Source organism: Brachypodium distachyon, chromosome 1 (genome assembly GCF_000005505.3).
Source record: "Brachypodium distachyon strain Bd21 chromosome 1, Brachypodium_distachyon_v3.0, whole genome shotgun sequence".
NCBI classification, from domain to species: Eukaryota; Viridiplantae; Streptophyta; class Magnoliopsida; order Poales; family Poaceae; genus Brachypodium; species Brachypodium distachyon.
The window spans coordinates 61,947,603-61,964,284 of NC_016131.3; the positions used below are offsets into that span (position 1 = coordinate 61,947,603).

The following is a 16,682-nucleotide window of genomic DNA, read 5'->3' on the forward strand; positions in this document are numbered from 1 at the left end:
ATGATGGGCGTTTCTATTTTGCCACAACACAACTTGCTGGAATTCCCGGCTTCAACCCGTGTAAATAAGAGTGCGAGATGGTATGTTCCTCATCTCTACGGACATGGCCGTAAAAGGATACATTTCGTGCTCAACATATCATTCGGCAAAGCTGTGTTCAAGTCCGAACGGGGCACGCTAGCAGTTCGGTACCTGCAAAACATCTCGTTGTCTTTGATCTGACATAGCTCGCTTTATAGCGGCGTTGCTTGATACCTGACATCTCACCGTCTTCCATCTGACGGAGCTCGCTTTATAGTGGCGTCGCTTGGCACCTGCAAAACATCGCGACATTTTCCATCTAACGGAGCTTGCTTTATAGCGGCTTCTCTTGGTGCCTGCATTAATGGAGCAAACCGACCAAGAGAAGTTGTCGCCATGGAAGATAAGGTATATTAACAAGATGATATACCTTATCTTTCATGGCCTTGCGTATGGACGAGTTGAAAGAGAGATCCTGCAAGTATAGATGGTAGAGAGGTGGGAGAGATATAGCAGATGGCGAGGACGTTGCATGGCTGCTGTGGCTTATTCTACGGCCCTGCCTGTTTGGTTAGATTTAAATGTGATTTTTCACTTTTAGATTATAAGCCACGACACTACTACAGAAAACCCCTTCCATGGACCCTCTCGGGCTAAGAAAATGACCGCTATTGGAAGCCATTCGGGGCATCACAGAGACTCACCAGTGACGGTCATCCTCTTCCCAAACTATTCCTGCCACTGGGTGAGTCTCTAGGACAGTGGTCAAGCACCAGTGACGGTGATTACGGACGGTCACTGCTGATCAGTCACCGCCACTGGAAATCCCCAGTGGTGGTTCTGCAGCTCGTCATTGATGTCCTCTACGCACGTTTCAGAAGGTGCCGAAGGCATCATGAGTGGCGGTATTTGGACCGCCATTGGTGCCCTATGACCATCAGTGGCATGTATTTTGCCCGACACTGGAGGTCTAATCACCAGTGGCACAGAGTTGGTGGCGAGCGTGACTACCGCCACTAACCCTGTTTTTCAACCGTTATTGGAGAGGTTTTCTGCAATAGTGAAAAAACACCTAATAATATGAAGCCAAAGCCAACGAGGAGGATACCGGTGACCGAGTGAGAGAGAGAGATAGCAATCATCGCATGGCGCTGGGAAGCAATCACACATAGTTTCTCCGGTCCATTGTATCTGTTCTGTCCTGCTCGGTACCAAATTGTATCACGAAGATTTCCTTACTTTTGGTGCATATGGTTGCGTGACTAGACAAACTGAAGTAATTCAATGCGTTTGCAACAGGAACCAATCAACGCAGAAATTTTTGCTAGAATGTCACTGTGCCAGCATTTTGCCTCAGATATTTGGCATGTAAACTGCGCAACACGCAAGGACCAATCGTCAGGCATGACCATGCCACAGACATCCTGAGCGGCCGCAACAAATACCTGCATCTGCATCGGCATCTTTCCAAGAAAACACACACACGCGCGTGAACTGAGCCTAGCTCAGGTGGTGTGATTTCCTGTGGTGGAACCAGCCCATCCAGTTTCAAGTCCTAAACTTGATATGGGTGCTCACATTTACCTGGATTTATTTCAGGGTTTAACTGACGTACCCGTCAACAGCGAGACGCCTGCGGTAATTTCATCAATTTCTATGCGTCCATAGAGGTAAGTGTATGCGTGTGTGTGAGCGTCTGCGTTTGTACCGTGTTTTTTAAAAAAAAAACACACACGCACATGAACGACCCGCGTATGGTACGTGAGCGTGGTTTCACGAGGTCACATTCCGCCGTGCACTGCTGCACGCGAACTAGCTCCCGGCATGTCGCCGTCGTCCTGACAGCCGCACGCCATCGCTTCCCTCCCTTTTGCGGGCGCGCGCGTACATACGGTTCGTTCCTTCACATCGTCACCGGCCGGCAAAACGACGGCTAATCCTACAAGTAATACATATTCCCGCAGCCAGGAAGCAGGAGGGAGACCGGCTCTGGTCTACCGTCTACGTACTTGCATCATTATCGATCGGGTCAGCTGGGTCAACGTCAGACGACTGTCAGTGCAGTCACTGATCTAGACGGACGGTATCTAGACGGTAAGCGCGCGGGGCTGCTATTAACGGTACGGTTGACAGCACAACGATCATTTTTGCGCCCGGCCGGCGCCAATGATGCGTATATCCATCCGTGTTCAGTCTCAGCGTACGGCAGCCGACGGTCTTTTTTCTGTCTATTCCGTCTCCTCTTCGTTTAACATGCATGCGCGCATCCTAGACCCTTGCGGGAGCTGGTGAGAACCCCATAGGTCTGCGCAGAGTAAGAATCATTTTCTTTCAACAGAGTAATGTGTGTTTAGGACAGCTCCGGCTTCAAGAATTTGGTGGAGCAGGTCATTCATAGCTTCATTTTTTTTGGAACTGAAGTTATGATTAATTCAAGAATACAACAAGATAACTACAAACATCTTTCAAGTATCCACAGCTCCAGCTTCATGAAAAAGTAAAGTTATGAATGACCAGCTCCACCAAATCTTTAGAGCTAGAGCTGTACCAAATACATCCTAAGAAGCATTTTGACCATATAAGTTCAGGCTTTTTACCAGGAATCGATTTAATAATGTTGTTTCACATAAATTGGTAAAACTAATTAGATTTATCGTCAAAAAGCACTCTTGTATTATTGTGATTATGCAACCAATAATAAAAATTGCACACTACATATTACCAGCAAAACTCATAGTTAGACAACCAAAATTCCTATACATTTTGCAACAGAGAAAATACCATATTATGTTCATATAAAAAGTGTTGATGGAGTGACGTCAAAGCTGCTCCTTCCCGTGGAAAGGAAAATGCGCATATCGCATTGCAGGATCAAATGCAATAGAGAAAACTATATTTTGCATCTCTCAACTGTTGCAGAAGTCTAGGAATGGTCCCTAATTCAAAAACCAATAAAACCTAGTCCCCCAATTGTTCTATTGTTATATCACTGGAATTTCAAGGATATATAGCTAAAATAATATATGTTAACGAAAATATCAATGAAATGAAAGTGATATATCAAAAAAAAGGGTATGCTAATTAAATAATGTTTTAAAATAGGGTTGGTTTGGCATGTGCCAAAGCAATTTTGGCGAATTCAAAAAATGCCAAGGCAGTCCTCATCCTTCGAAACATGCCATTACATCATTGGCATCTTTTGATCCACCGTAGTAGCATTTTTTGCTGATTTGCAGTGACATTTTAAAAAAAATGGAGAATTGCAGTGTCATTTTTGAATTTGCCAAAATTTAAACGTGAGTAAATGTACATATCCATGCGAATCTAGACAATTCTGAGTCACTCATGAAGAGAAAGTACCGTGTACTCACTTTAGTACTGCCAAACACACCCTTAACGTGTGGCGGTGTGCACACATGTTTTATCGTAATAAAATAAATAAATAATCAAAGAGTATCCGCAGCAAAATGTACAGTGAAAACTGCCACACATGTTTTCTCATAATATATAAATAGAGATTACCCGCAGCAAAATGTACAGGGGAAAGTTCAGCTCGTTCTTCTAATTGACTATTCTTGGCACAACAAGCATTGAAGTGGCTGCCTAGTTTTCGAATGACGCAGCTTCCTTATCAGTGCTCCCGCGCAGCCGTGTTACCTACTCTATATAAAGCCATACGTAGTTCGGTTTATTTCAAAGCCATACCACTATACCGATCACCAGAAAATACATGCCCATGGCGCCCCATGATGTTCCGGAGATGGCGCCTGTGTTCCATCCCACAGTATGGGGTGATTTCTTTATCAACTACAATCCAGAACCGTTACAGGCATGCTCATGCGTACATCAGTAACAAAGTTGTTGCATTTTATTGCGTGTATGTCTTTCTGTCAGTTTTATCTTGCGAATCAAAATGTTCCATCCCCACAAGCACAGCTCAAGCCTCTGCAGGGTGAGGTTTCTCAGACTGTAAGCCTCTCCCATCTCCGCCTAGAGGCAAACCTCTAAACTTGCTGCGCAGTGGGGCCACCAATAAAAGAGAGGGCTTGGGGATTTTGGATCACATAAAAACTAATTTTGCTTATAGCTAACCTTATTTTCCTATCTAGAGGTACTAGGCTTGTGGCGAGACCCCTCTAAGAACTGTGAAATCCTAGGGACTACCTGTGAAGCCCAGATTCCATGATGACCGAGTCCCTAGACCTAATAGGAACTTTGGCACTAATTATTACTACCAATGCACAGGCTTTGGAACACTTTACAATCTTAATATAGGGCAATAATTATTTTACCTACTTTTTGTCTTTATTAACATGGCTAAAACATGTCTTATTTCTTGTAACTGCACAACTGGGTATTTGCCATCAGAAAAAGGTCATGTTAGCACGAGCACTATTACTAGTTTATTTTATTTTTATAAATGGGTAAAATCTTGCAGGAATTACCCTCCTTGTAAAACTCGTGAGAACCAAACCAGAAGGTTATAAAATACTTTAACACGTGCAGGGAGCTATATTCTATAAACCTATAAAGTTTCAAAATAAAATTGAATTGCATTTCCAAGGTATAAGAAAAATAAATATTTAAGATTATAGTAAAAAATGACACCTCTATTGGAAATTTGTTTGATTTTAGAAGTAACTCAGAACTATTATCACTTTTTTGTTTTTCCTTTGCATGTTTAGAAATAACATGCTTTATTTTGCTTGTCTTCAGAGTAGGTACACAATTTGTAACCGAAAATAAAAATTCATGGATGCAACTCTAATAAAGAACCGTCTTGCCTACTAACATTACTATTTTCTTGCCTGTATATCATATGGTTACATAAATGTCATCACACACAAGTTTTTAGTTATCAGCATAACTTACAATTATGTATGCATGTAGGGGTCAGAGCAATGGATGACTGAAGAGGGTAAATCTACTGAAGGAGAAAGTAATTGGGTTGTTTGGGGCTTGCAACACTATAACTGAGAAACTGAACCTTGTGGACACGCTCCAACATCTAAGTATAGATCATCATTTTCATGAACAAATTGTCTCCACATTAACAAGTACCCATGCTGCTGAATTCAATAGCGCTAGCCTTCATGATGTCGCTCTTCGATTCCGGCTACTGAGGCAGCAAGGGTTTTGGGTATCTACAGGTAAAACAGTGCATTTTTTAATTAAATAGTACATTTGGTATTATTAGGAGAAGTTTCTTCTATAAATAGATTGTTCTTAAACTTTTGATAATTTTACATGTAAGGCGACACACACTTGCTTGCTAGTACTGATACAGAAACCTCATCACTCACAGAATGCACATAAAAGAAACTTTTTCTAGAAAATCAATGTGTTAGTAGCTTAAAAAAGTACAAAACTTATGCAGCTAATGCAGGGACAGTCACGCAGTACTGGCTAATGTTCTCACAAGAGGTACCATGTATCTGTTGCAGATGTATTCAGCAAGTTCAAAGATGAAGATGGGGCCTTCCTTGTTGACATAACTAATGACACAAGGGGACTATTAAGTTTATACAATGCAGCATACCTTTTTACTCATGGGGAGACGGAGCTTGAAGAAAGTATCTTGTTTGCAAGACAACACCTTGAATCGATGGAGAGTTACCTTAAGTACCCATTGGCTGACCAAGTCAGGCGTTCTCTTCACTTGCCACTGACAAGGACGTTGAAAAGAGTAGAGGCGTTGGACTATATGTCAGAGTACAAAGAAGAGCCCATGCACAATTCCTCCATTCTGGAGTTTGCCAAACTGGATTTTAACCTGCTACAACGTCTCCACTCGAAGGAGCTCAAGGCTCTTTCTAGGTAACATATATATCTGCCATTAGAAAAGAAATGAAAGTTGAGTTTACTGATATTATGGTGCTAATGCCAATCCACCTGTACCCCGCAACTTCCGCAGTTGAAACATCTAAGCAGTAAAAACGTATAGAGAAATACATCCTGGGTCCTAAAAGTATTGGAGGGCTGCCAAGTTAGTCCTAATTCTATGAAAATGCACATTTAGATCCTAAAGGCTAAAAGTACTTTAACTGAGCTACCGGCGGTCCTAAGTTCGTCGGAAAGGGTCTGACTTGCAACCCAACGATTTGTTTTGGCCACGTAAGCATAATTGACAGGCGTAATTCCTCCCATGCCATGCCACCAGTTGTAGGACATAGTGTTTCTGTGGTACATTAATGCCCGCATATTAGTGATAAATTTGCAATCATTGCAAAATATTACGCCTTTCAGTTATGCCTATGGGGCTCCTGTTCATATGTGGCCAAAGTCAAAACGCAAACGCTACATCTGTAGGCTAGATCCTCTCCAGCAGAGCTTAGGACTGCCTATGACTCACTTGAAGTACTTCTAGTACCTAGAAGTAGGACTAACTTGACAGTTGACACCCTTTGAATACTTTAGGAACTTGGATACATTTAACTCATAGTCATAGATGGGGGCACATTACAGTACAAATCATTTTCACTTGCCGTATCCTCTTAGTGCCACAACAAGTGCTTTCGTAATATTTGCTGTCATATTTTTAACTAAACTGTATTTTTCATGATATAAAGATCAATATAGCTGAACCATGAGCTTAAACCTGAAATAAATTATGTGCGAGTGAGATTTTTTTGTTAAGCCCAACCAGGCAAGTTTAAGGGGGAAGTATACTCTGTTAAACAAAAATTCTAGACGGTAGCTAAAAGTAACGATAGTAAAGCATTTGTAAACTCTAATGCAAGTTTAGTCTCATCAGCTAATGTTCTTATCTTCACTCCTATAAACAAACCAGTTGGTGGTGATGCTCTGTTTGCCCTGATGCTGTGCCAACCATTCAATTTGCAAAAACACCTGATCTACCATGAACTTTGCAAATATGCCGAGCAGCACCTTATCCATGCCTTGTAAACATGTAGTGTGACTTTTCTTAATAACTAGCAGCATTCCTTACAATACAAATCCTACCTTAAAACTTGAAAATCTTTCAGTGCATACTTGATACTCCTCATAAAACAAACCTAGCTTTTCTATAATTCTATTACATGAACACTAACAACAAAGTCAATTTCAGATGGTGGAAAAATCTTTATAGAGAAGTTGGGTTAACCTACTCGAGGGATCGTGTGGTTGAGTGCTACTTATGGTCATATACGGCATACTATGAGCAAGAGTATACACGTGCAAGGATGATCCTTGCGAAGATAATCGCAATAATAATCATGACAGATGACACTTATGATGTCCGTGCTACTTTGATGGAGTGTAAACAACTCAATGAAGCAATACAAAGGTTCGAGTTGGCATTATGTTGCTTAGTATTAATTTGATAAAAAAAATGAATTTACATAATTGCATTCAAATGTGTAACTAATTAATTTGTATGCAGATGGGAGGAGAGTGCTGCTTCTCTTCTACCAGAGTACCTAAAGAAATTCTACCTCAAGCTGCTCAGCACATTTAATGAGTTTGAGGATGAGCTGAAACCAGATGAGAAGTACCGTGTCTCTTTCAGTACAAAAGCGGTACAGCACTATCATATTAGAAGTCACAACTAGATGACTATTTTCCATTCTTGATTGGCTATATTATCAATGCTCTAAGATATCTGTGTTCATACCTTAAAGATGAGGCGCAATCATAGTGCTGTTTTTGCGGATGGTACAATTTTTTAGTTCTTATCCCATTATCGTTTCTTTATGACCTGCCACAAATTATACTTTTTTTTCTCATAACACCAACTGAACTCGGGACTTTTAATTTATGATGTGGTAATAGTATCAGAGCTATCTCTCTGAATCGAGGACTTCTACAAAAGTTGATCTCCATGTTAATGAAAACCTTTATGCAAGATATGCCCCAGACAAATATGTAACACTGTGTAGATGCAGAAACCATATATTTCAATGTGAGGCACATGTTTTACTCTGAGAAATTCACTACTAATATCATTGCTCCCTTAAGATATCAGCCCAAGTAGGTCGCAGATCTGATTCTATGTAGTAATACTGAAAGGATACCTGTATGTGTCAAAGATGACTTCTCTACATTCATATCCATGACATGTACATACCAAAATCTTTCATCAATACTACTGACACATTTATCTTCCATTTACAGTTTCAAATATTATCAAGTAATTATCTCCAAGAAGCTGAATGGTTTCACCAGAATTACAAGCCAAGATTTAAAGAGCAAGTGAAGGTATCTAGTGTCTGTTCAGGTGCACCATGGGTATGTGTTGGATTGCAAGTTGGTATGGGTGATACTGCAACCAAGGAGGCACTTCAATGGGCACTTGGCTGCACGGATGCTGTCAAGGCTTGTGCACAGGTGACACGCTTCATGAATGACCTTGCTTCATTTAAGGTATAAATTAAGTTTCCAATATTACTACCTGTATTGTTTACCTTTGATTACGATGAAATACCTGATTAAGCATGTGTTATTCACAGCGTGGGAAGAACAAAAATGATGTTGCCAGCTCCGTGGAATGTTACATCAGTGAGCATGGCGTGGCAAGTGAAGTTGCCTTTGCCAAGATAGGCTCTCTGATCGAAGATGCATGGAAAACTACAAATCAAGCACGCTTTCAGCTCCCTGAGCTGCTTCCAGTGGTACAGCGAGTCGCGAATATAACGATCAGCATGCCGTTCATGTATGACGACAAGAAGGATGCTTTTACCTTCAGCAGCGCCATCGAAGGAACGATTAAGCGCCTGTTTGTCAATCATATTCCCCTATAGACCAGTGACACTGTGGTACATGTCTGTTGATGGTATCTGGTCACGTTCTCAGGCAAAAGAACCCTCTACCTCATGTTAATAAAAGTTGTGTCGGGATACATCCAATCTACTGTAACTTGGATTTACAGCTTGACTAGTAAATTTGGCAAGTGTGGTGCACATTTTGCGAGTATATACATTGCACAGAATATGTATTGTTCTTTTTTGTGAGTACAAAATATGTATTGTTGAGATACAAAGCATGTTGTCTCTAACTCTCTATTGGTCATTCACGTGTCACATTTGCAGATCAAATAAATTGGGCATGCATAGAACATATAATTAATTATCTGTTATCACGCTACATCACATTATACATAGCATGCTGCATGCTTTTATAGTTGTATTCCTATGTTCAGTGTATTACAGTTATACACCTATGTTAAAAACACCCAGAGTACTGGGGTGTGGGGACGAGGCAAAATTTCTTAGATCATCGAAACACACTTCTGTTCATCTCTATGCAATGAAGAATGAAAAGCACACCACCTTGGGGCCCCAAATTGAACAAGAGCACAAACTAGAGCGTATCGTCATACGCAAGGTATTTATTACCAGATGGCTTCACTTTACTGGGGGACGCGGTTCTTTCTCCAACGCTGCTTCAGCTCTGCTGCTTGTCCAGCTCGAGTTCTATAAAATCGGAGATACTTGGTCATGGTGGACCAAAGCATTTGAGGACAATGCACCGTGATGAGTGGGATGGTCAACAGCTCTCCAGGTGTGTGGTACAGGCATACGACCACTAAAGAAAAGAAGGCGTATGGTTTCGCTTCTAAACCAAAATTGTTTGATGTATGCCATAGTAATTGGGACAAAAATAATTAGCTTTCGATATGCCACTCCCAGAAAATATGGCCAGTTGCCTCTCTTTCCCTTACTCCATGCCAGAGCAATAATATAGTGAAGACCTCTTCGATTCAGAAGATTTTTGAAAAGTAATTAGAGGTCGGTTATTCTTAGGAATTTTTCTATATTAGTTGTTTAAATTCATAGGAATTTTCCCTATAATTCATTTACACAATTATTCAGAGGAATTTTGACAACATATTCCTTTGCACTATACTTCATGGACTGGATGGTACTAGATCCTCCTGTCAGATGTTGAATAGGTAATACTGGAAGAGCACACCATATATCTACCAGGTACACTTACCGCGTGAGCATTTCCAGGGACAAGCAGTTTATAGTCGGATTATGACTCTTTGTCATCTGATATCAGATGCTTATACTTCTGATCCGCATTTGACAATCTTCCCGCCTCTGTCACACCTCTGATGACTACCATCTTCAGAATGTCAGCACCCTCTTTCATTGCTGAATCAATCTAAGTAAGAAAAAATTGAAACATAAGCCTCTGGTTTTTGCATACAAGTCAAGAAATGATCTTACCTATTGTGCTTCTACCGGATGGAACTCCTAAATGGTCCATATCTTCTGGTTGTAACCATCTATTTTCAGTTCAATGTACAATATCTTTATGTCTATCTAGATCAACCATATCAAAATTTTGAGTTGTCTTAGAAATTACTTTCATAATACTCCCTCCTTCCCAGTTTATAAGGTGTCCACGCATTTCAAGATATTTAACTTTTGACCATCAATTAAACAATTAATATACGAGTTATTCATCATACGAATTATACAATTTGAAACTTATTTCCAATTCGAATTCAATGGTATAACTTTTGTGGCAGATAACTCACATTTCATTAGTCAAACTGATGGTCAAAGTTGAATCTCGAAATGTGTGGGCACGCCTTATAAACCAGGAGGTAGGGGGTACTGTATAGAAACTGGTGCTCATAGTTATGTTTTGAAGAATCTCTGAAAATGCAAGTTATTTGCAACTGGAAGGCATACTAAAAATTATGGCAAATACAGCCATAGTAAGATACCCAGTTTAAAATGCCAGTATCAATAAGACATTTGCCGAACAAAATCATCCAACCAAAGAACAAATGAAGATGCTTTAAAATTGATTGATTTGAAGAACCAAGCACAATTAAGATAAGACAATAAGAAGACCATAACATGAAACTAGAACTACAGGGTAGAAGCAGTGATCTTTACCCGTTCACGACCAGTCTTATTGAACTTCTGGAGAACAAAAGCTCTAGGATCCATCTGACCAGGTGGCCGTCCAATTCCTGAAAAAGCCAAACTATGATTTTTGGTCTACGAAAAGAAAAGGAAGACTGAATCCTGCAGATGTTGAACCTACCGATCCTTAATCGACCAAATTCTCGGTTCTTGCGAAAATGGTAGATCACACTCTTCAGCCTGATAAATTTAAAAGGTAAATGCTTGCTATCAAGATCAAATAAAGTGATGAAAAGAAAAAGGAATTCCACCACAAAAAAAGAAAAAAAATACTAATTAGCTACAGAGCTTGCAAGAGAAATTCTGCCATCCCTGCTTTATCGAAGTTAAGTACCATATTATTTAGCTGGTCACTCAGACAGGTACCTCCTAATAGCATACCAACAGCTAGAATTGAGATCTTTTGATTTATGTATTTTAACGTGGGAATATAAGGTTTTCCATTTAGAAACTTTTGGCACTCTTTCACAAAGCATATAAATTGAAAGTTTACCAACCCATTATGGCGTCCATATCCTCCTTTAGGTTGCAAGCGGAGAACTCCACATGGCAGATCTGTGTCATCATATGCCTGAAACTCACACATCACAGACTTCAAATACATGTAAGGTAACGCCACGGTAGGTTAGAAAAGAAACATTTACCACTAGGACACGGTTAAGTGGCAATTTATAATAGGCGGCAAGTGCCCCAGCCTGCAATAAGAAAAAGAAAAAAGAAGACTGCTTATCGTTAGTCACAAAATCAGTGTTGCATTAACGATTTTGTATGCCCAGTTAAAGAAATTCTACAAAATCAAAAGTAGCCATATTCAGTAATCTTTAAGTAAGAAGTACAAATCAAAAGAGGCATGACTAAATTTTTTTCCTGTTAAATGTTCATATTTCAAATTCAAGTGGTAGCAGATGGTATATCTAATAGCTGTTTGGTTGCATAACCAAAATAAAGATACATGGATTTTTTTTTATAGATGAAACCAAAAGTATACCATAACTTGCAACAAGATTTATACATGAGTAAATGATTCTACCAGTTAAAATTTAATTCAATCGCAAGAAAATAGTATGGCAAGTCAGAAAACAGATACTAAACTTGAAAAATCTTCCAAAGGTGTTGCTTACAGATTCACCGCTGAGATTTATATATGTTTGAGGCTTGGCAAGCAGAACAGGGACACCATCGACCATCCCTGCATTAATGACAAGGTTTCAATTCATTCAACCCTCTGTACTGAGAAAACAAAGCACTTATCCCTAAAACCAGTCAAAAGGTAAAGAGGAAATGCTTTTCAAGGGAGAAGTGGGTGGAGCTAAACCTTCACCAAATAGTGCTTTGAAGTGATGTGTGGTCAGGGATATACCCTGAGACTGTGCAAATGCATCTATCATAGCAAACCCAACCTGCAGGCAGAAGCAGTGCAAAAGATTTCTGAGAATAAAGCTTGTCATTGAATTCAAAGGCAAGATGAGAAGCAGAACTTACATTGTGCCTGGTCGATTGGTACTTCTCACCGGGGTTACCGAGACCAACAAAGAGCCATGGTTGTATTGCAGAGCACGGTGGAGATGGAGATAAAGACGAGGTCCGACAGGTAGAAACATAACGCTTAGAGAGGAAGGAGGCAAATCTTATCGAAAACATCCACAATTGCAAAACAAGATGACAAAATCTGCAAAGGAAACCAATTTGTGTTTGAATGATAACTGTTGTTGCTGCAACTAAAGAAGCCAAAAGAGATATCGGACATAAGCCCTGCATATCCAGTTGTCTTATACATCAGTAAACGAGTTCGCTGATAATGTACAATCGTATGGCAAAAAGCAACAAATGAGAATCAAATATGGTGCATCATTCCAGACTGAAGTAAGCTCGTTTGGTGACCCTCATTTCATTTCATTTGGTAGAAAGCAACAAATGAGAACCAAATTTGGTGCATTATTCCAGACTGAAGTAAGCTCGTTTGGTAGCCCTCATTTCATTTGGTAGAAATAAAATAAAATCAAATTTTTGATAGGATCTCATTTGGTTGAATTTGAATTCCGGATACAAAAATCATGTTTGTCTACCGCATGAAATTTGTAGAATGAGAGGCAATTCCAGAGAAATGAGCCTTCTAGAGAGGAATTAGGCTTAGGTATATGTGTGATTCCATGGAATTTCAGATTGAATTCCTGTACTCAATCATGTGCCCAGCCAAACAAGTTGGTTCTTGAAATCCGAAATGAGTTCCAGGATTCTAGGCCCAAGTGATGGGAGCAAAATGAGCTTGGAAATTAGCCACAGTATATTCTTGCGATTTCACTAAGCGGGTAAATGCAGCTATGCAAGTATCTGAAGCAGAAACAACAAGAACAATCCTGGAAGAATCCCTTAAAAAATCATAGAAGAAAGCATGTATATCACCAAAGCATCTAGCTTAGGCATTTATCAGACAGCTCTAAGGAAAACCATGCAGTAAAATATACGGGATCACTCTAATGTCTGCAATCTTTTTTTTCCAGAGAGAATTAACGCCTGCAATCTAAAAGTACCGTGAACACGAGTCTCACAGAAGAACCTACCATTCTCATGCGAGAAAGAAAGGATAATCTCGTCAACATCAAATCATAATAGTATTAGTAGAAGTTAACTTGCACTAACAAATTTATTTTATTTTTTTGCGAAAAAACTTGCCCTAGCATGACGGGGAAAAACAACGGAAACATTAAAGCATAACTAATTCACACAAGGGCTATTCATGCGGTAACAAACACGAGATGATGCAACTCGTTCGTAGGCCGGCTGGTTCGAGGGAACGAATGGTCAATTTCCCAAATGCAAAACCCACATTTGACATTACATTTGAAGATTCAGTATGAACGGGGAGTAGAGACCAGAGGACGCTTACAGGTCGTTCAGCGAGAGCGTGGCAAGCCCGAAGCCCCGCGGCGGGCGGCAGCGTACGCGTGGCCCGACCTCGGAGCTACTGGGCGATGATGACGGCGACGGCGCTGTCGCGTGGCCTGAGCTGTGTGCCCGTCGACGATTCGAGGTTTTTTTTTTAGGGGAATCGACGATTCGAGGTGTGTCGCATGTGCTGGGCTGGGCTGGGCTTGTGCTGCGTCGTTTTGGGGAGGACCGAAGAGAGTCGGTGGTGTCTTTGGGCTTGAGGCCCATTATTATTCGCAGAGGGCTAAAAGTACTAGAAGCTGAAATCCAAACAAACAGAACCTTAGCTTAGGGCAGTGGCCATAAGCTTTTTTTTTTTTAAGACGCGTAACTCCTTTTGGTGTGCGATAAGTGTGATATTTGTAGCCATGTCGATTTCGAGGATTGCACGGCCGCCGACCGATCATTCGTGAATGTGCAAAGCGCAGACACACACAGCTAACCGGGACGACGATGATTAGCTCGGGGAATAAAGCCTAAAGCGTTTCGCGCAGACCACGTTCTCCCCCCTACACCCAGTGCTTTCGCTCCATCAAGCAATTAAGCAGGCGACGCGTTGCTTTTCGCTAAGCTTCGCGTCCCCATGCATGATGACCGTAGAAAGCTCAACAGGATTGTATAATGTGACAAATTGAAACGGGGCAAACACGCATGAATCTTTTGTATAGGTATTTTACGTGAGCAATTAGTTACCCTTTAATTAGAATTAAGAGGATCGATGATCGTATCGAATCATGTAGGCGATGGAGGGTCTGCGAGTCTAAGCAAAGATGATGATCAAGGCAGCGCAAAAAAAAGAAAGAAAGAAAGATGATGACAAGGCACCTTCCTTTTTGGTCTGCCATGATTCCCAGGGCGCCGGCACCCCATCGTTGCGCAGTGCAAAGAACGACGCGGGTCGATCGATCATTGGATCTCCTTCGTGCATCGGTTAAATTGGCTTTCTTCCTTGGGGCGGAGCTATGAAAAAAATAAAAATAGCCAAATGCACAACTTTGACATTCACACAAAAGTGTATGCAATTTCAACCAAAAATTATTAAAACTGGTACACTGCTACTGCTAATCCCTGGTGCACCATGTAGCTCCGCCCCTGTTCTTCCTTGTCCGATTCCGACCAGTGCTCCCACAACGGCTGCTGCCGGTCACGGGAGAGCAATCCAGCATTTGGGGACTATGTAGGTTCGGTCTGTCTCGAACCGACACGACATGACAAATGTTATTAAGCTTCCAGAATTTGCGAAAGTAACATAGATGATGCAATCGCCTTTAAACAGGTTTTCGTATGCCTGTCAAAGTCGAAAAATGATACTCCCTCCAATTTTGTCGTAGCATGGGGCTTAAACACCGGGGATGCGACGCACCTCCTTTTTGGTTCGGCAGTGGGCGTTGGAGATTGTTCCGGCGATCGCCGGCGAGTCCAATGTCAAGCGTAAAGATGCACGAGACCGTTTTACCCAGGTTCGGACCACCCTAATGTGTAAAACCCTACGTTCTGCTTCTAAACTTGTATTAACCAATGAACTAGGGTTTACAAGTTGCCGGGGGAGTCCCCAGGCGCTCTCTCCTTTCCTGCTAAGTGCTACTTGCTATTTCTGGGCTAAAACTAGTAAGACCCGACCTCTTTGACCGTTGACGATGGTCCTCCTTTTATACTTAAGGGGATGCCACAGGTGCCTCGGTTCATAGGTGACAAGTGTTGAGCAAAGACCTTAGGCATCTTGCCCTTGCTGCGCTGCCTTGCATGCACGGTACGTAGCACTGCAACCAGGGCGATACATGCCCTAGATTCACTGCGGGCCAGTCACTGTGGGCTGACTGGACGGGAAATCACCTTTCTATCGGAACATTAAATGTTTGCTTGTGCCACACTCCTCGCCCTGACCAACCCTGCGCACAGGGAGCCTGTCGGGCGGCCACATGGCGTCAATGCTCTGCCTGCTGGGTACTGTCCCTGTTGTAAGTGCCTGCGCCCGGGAATGCCCTTCCCGGCAAGTGACCTTCCCGGGGGGCGCTCGGGCGGGAATTCTCTCGTCGCCTTCCAGGGCAACCCCCCGCAGCCCGGCTAGCCCTGCCGGGCTGGTGACTTGCCGGGCAGCTTGTGCGGTGCTGCCCATGGTGCTATCCTTGCGGGGAGCAGGTGAGGCGACCCACGTGTCAAGCAGCGGTGGTACCTCGGGTGCCACTGGTGCGACAAATTCATATTAATTGTGGAAATGTTACATGTATCTAGACGTTTTTTAAGCATGAATACATTCATATTTGGACAAATTTGAGACAATTAATATGGATCGGAGGGAGCACATAACACGTATTAACCGGGTTCGGCCTCGTACGAGAACGTGGGACTACCAGACTACTCGCCACTGTGCCTACAAAATAGGTCATCTGCCGGTTGTTGAAAGATGAAAAACGGTTAACGCCCCTCGTGGATTTCACTGAAGAAAGAATGGCGCGGCTGCTAGTACTAATTAGGTACTCACTCCATCCAAGAAAAACTGTCTCAACTTTTACTAAATTTGAATAGATCTATACACTAAGTCACATCTAAATACATTCAAATTTTAAAAACTTCAGACATCTTTTATTGTACAGAGCAGTAGTACCGTAGTACTGACGATTGGAGGGATAGGATTTGGGCGTTGCTTGTCCATGGGTGGGAATTTTCATACGGTCAGGGTCCATCAGCCAACCAATCACCATATCCCTTGCAACTTTCAGTTTTATTATCTAACCAACTTCCTAAAGATGCTAATTAACTTCTAAAATTTTAGAGATGAGATTTTAGTCTTCCGTGAAAGAAATAGATGAGCTTTGAAGTTTTTCTGGAAACTTTCAAAATTTGAGAAGA

General features: G+C 41.6%; 2 protein-coding genes and 1 non-coding gene across 3 annotated transcripts; 2 read left to right on the forward strand and 1 right to left on the reverse strand.

Moving 5' to 3' along the window:
• The first annotated feature begins 1,122 nt into the window (after positions 1 to 1,122).
• Positions 1,123 to 1,242, forward strand: MIR5061 (microRNA MIR5061). The gene has a single exon (NR_126844.1). It is a non-coding gene; the product is annotated as a microRNA MIR5061 (primary transcript).
• A 2,491-nt stretch (positions 1,243 to 3,733) lies between these two features.
• On the forward strand, positions 3,734 to 9,284 carry LOC100837513 (alpha-humulene synthase-like). The gene is given in 8 exon segments (XM_014900727.2): positions 3,734 to 3,850; positions 4,912 to 4,935; positions 4,937 to 5,171; positions 5,466 to 5,838; positions 7,091 to 7,309; positions 7,406 to 7,541; positions 8,137 to 8,385; positions 8,472 to 9,284. Coding segments are annotated over 8 exon segments (1,626 nt in total). The 5' UTR covers positions 3,734 to 3,751; the 3' UTR covers positions 8,763 to 9,284.
• Positions 9,285 to 9,700: 416 nt separating this feature from the next.
• LOC100837817 (peptidyl-tRNA hydrolase, mitochondrial) lies at positions 9,701 to 13,991 on the reverse strand. The gene is made up of 9 exons (XM_014900732.2): positions 13,792 to 13,991; positions 12,387 to 12,573; positions 12,220 to 12,304; positions 12,026 to 12,093; positions 11,549 to 11,599; positions 11,402 to 11,475; positions 11,026 to 11,084; positions 10,875 to 10,951; positions 9,701 to 10,128 (listed from the first exon to the last, which is right to left on the reverse strand). The coding sequence occupies exons 2-9, from the start codon at positions 12,543 to 12,545 to the stop codon at positions 9,997 to 9,999; spliced, it is 705 nt and encodes a 234-aa protein (XP_014756218.1). The 5' UTR covers positions 12,546 to 12,573; positions 13,792 to 13,991; the 3' UTR covers positions 9,701 to 9,996.
• Between the last annotated feature and the right edge of the window lie 2,691 nt (positions 13,992 to 16,682).

Excerpts from the sequence above, each read along its gene's own strand:
- LOC100837817 (XM_014900732.2), bottom strand. The coding sequence starts at position 12,545 with ATGTTTTCGATAAGATTTGCCTCCTTCCTCTCTAAGCGTTATGTTTCT. Across the intron at positions 12,305-12,386 it reads ACCAATCGACCAGGCACAAT|GTTGGGTTTGCTATGATAGA; the intron begins GTAAGTTCTGCT and ends TTCTGCCTGCAG. Across the intron at positions 12,094-12,219 it reads CAAAGCACTATTTGGTGAAG|GGATGGTCGATGGTGTCCCT; the intron begins GTTTAGCTCCAC and ends TCATTAATGCAG.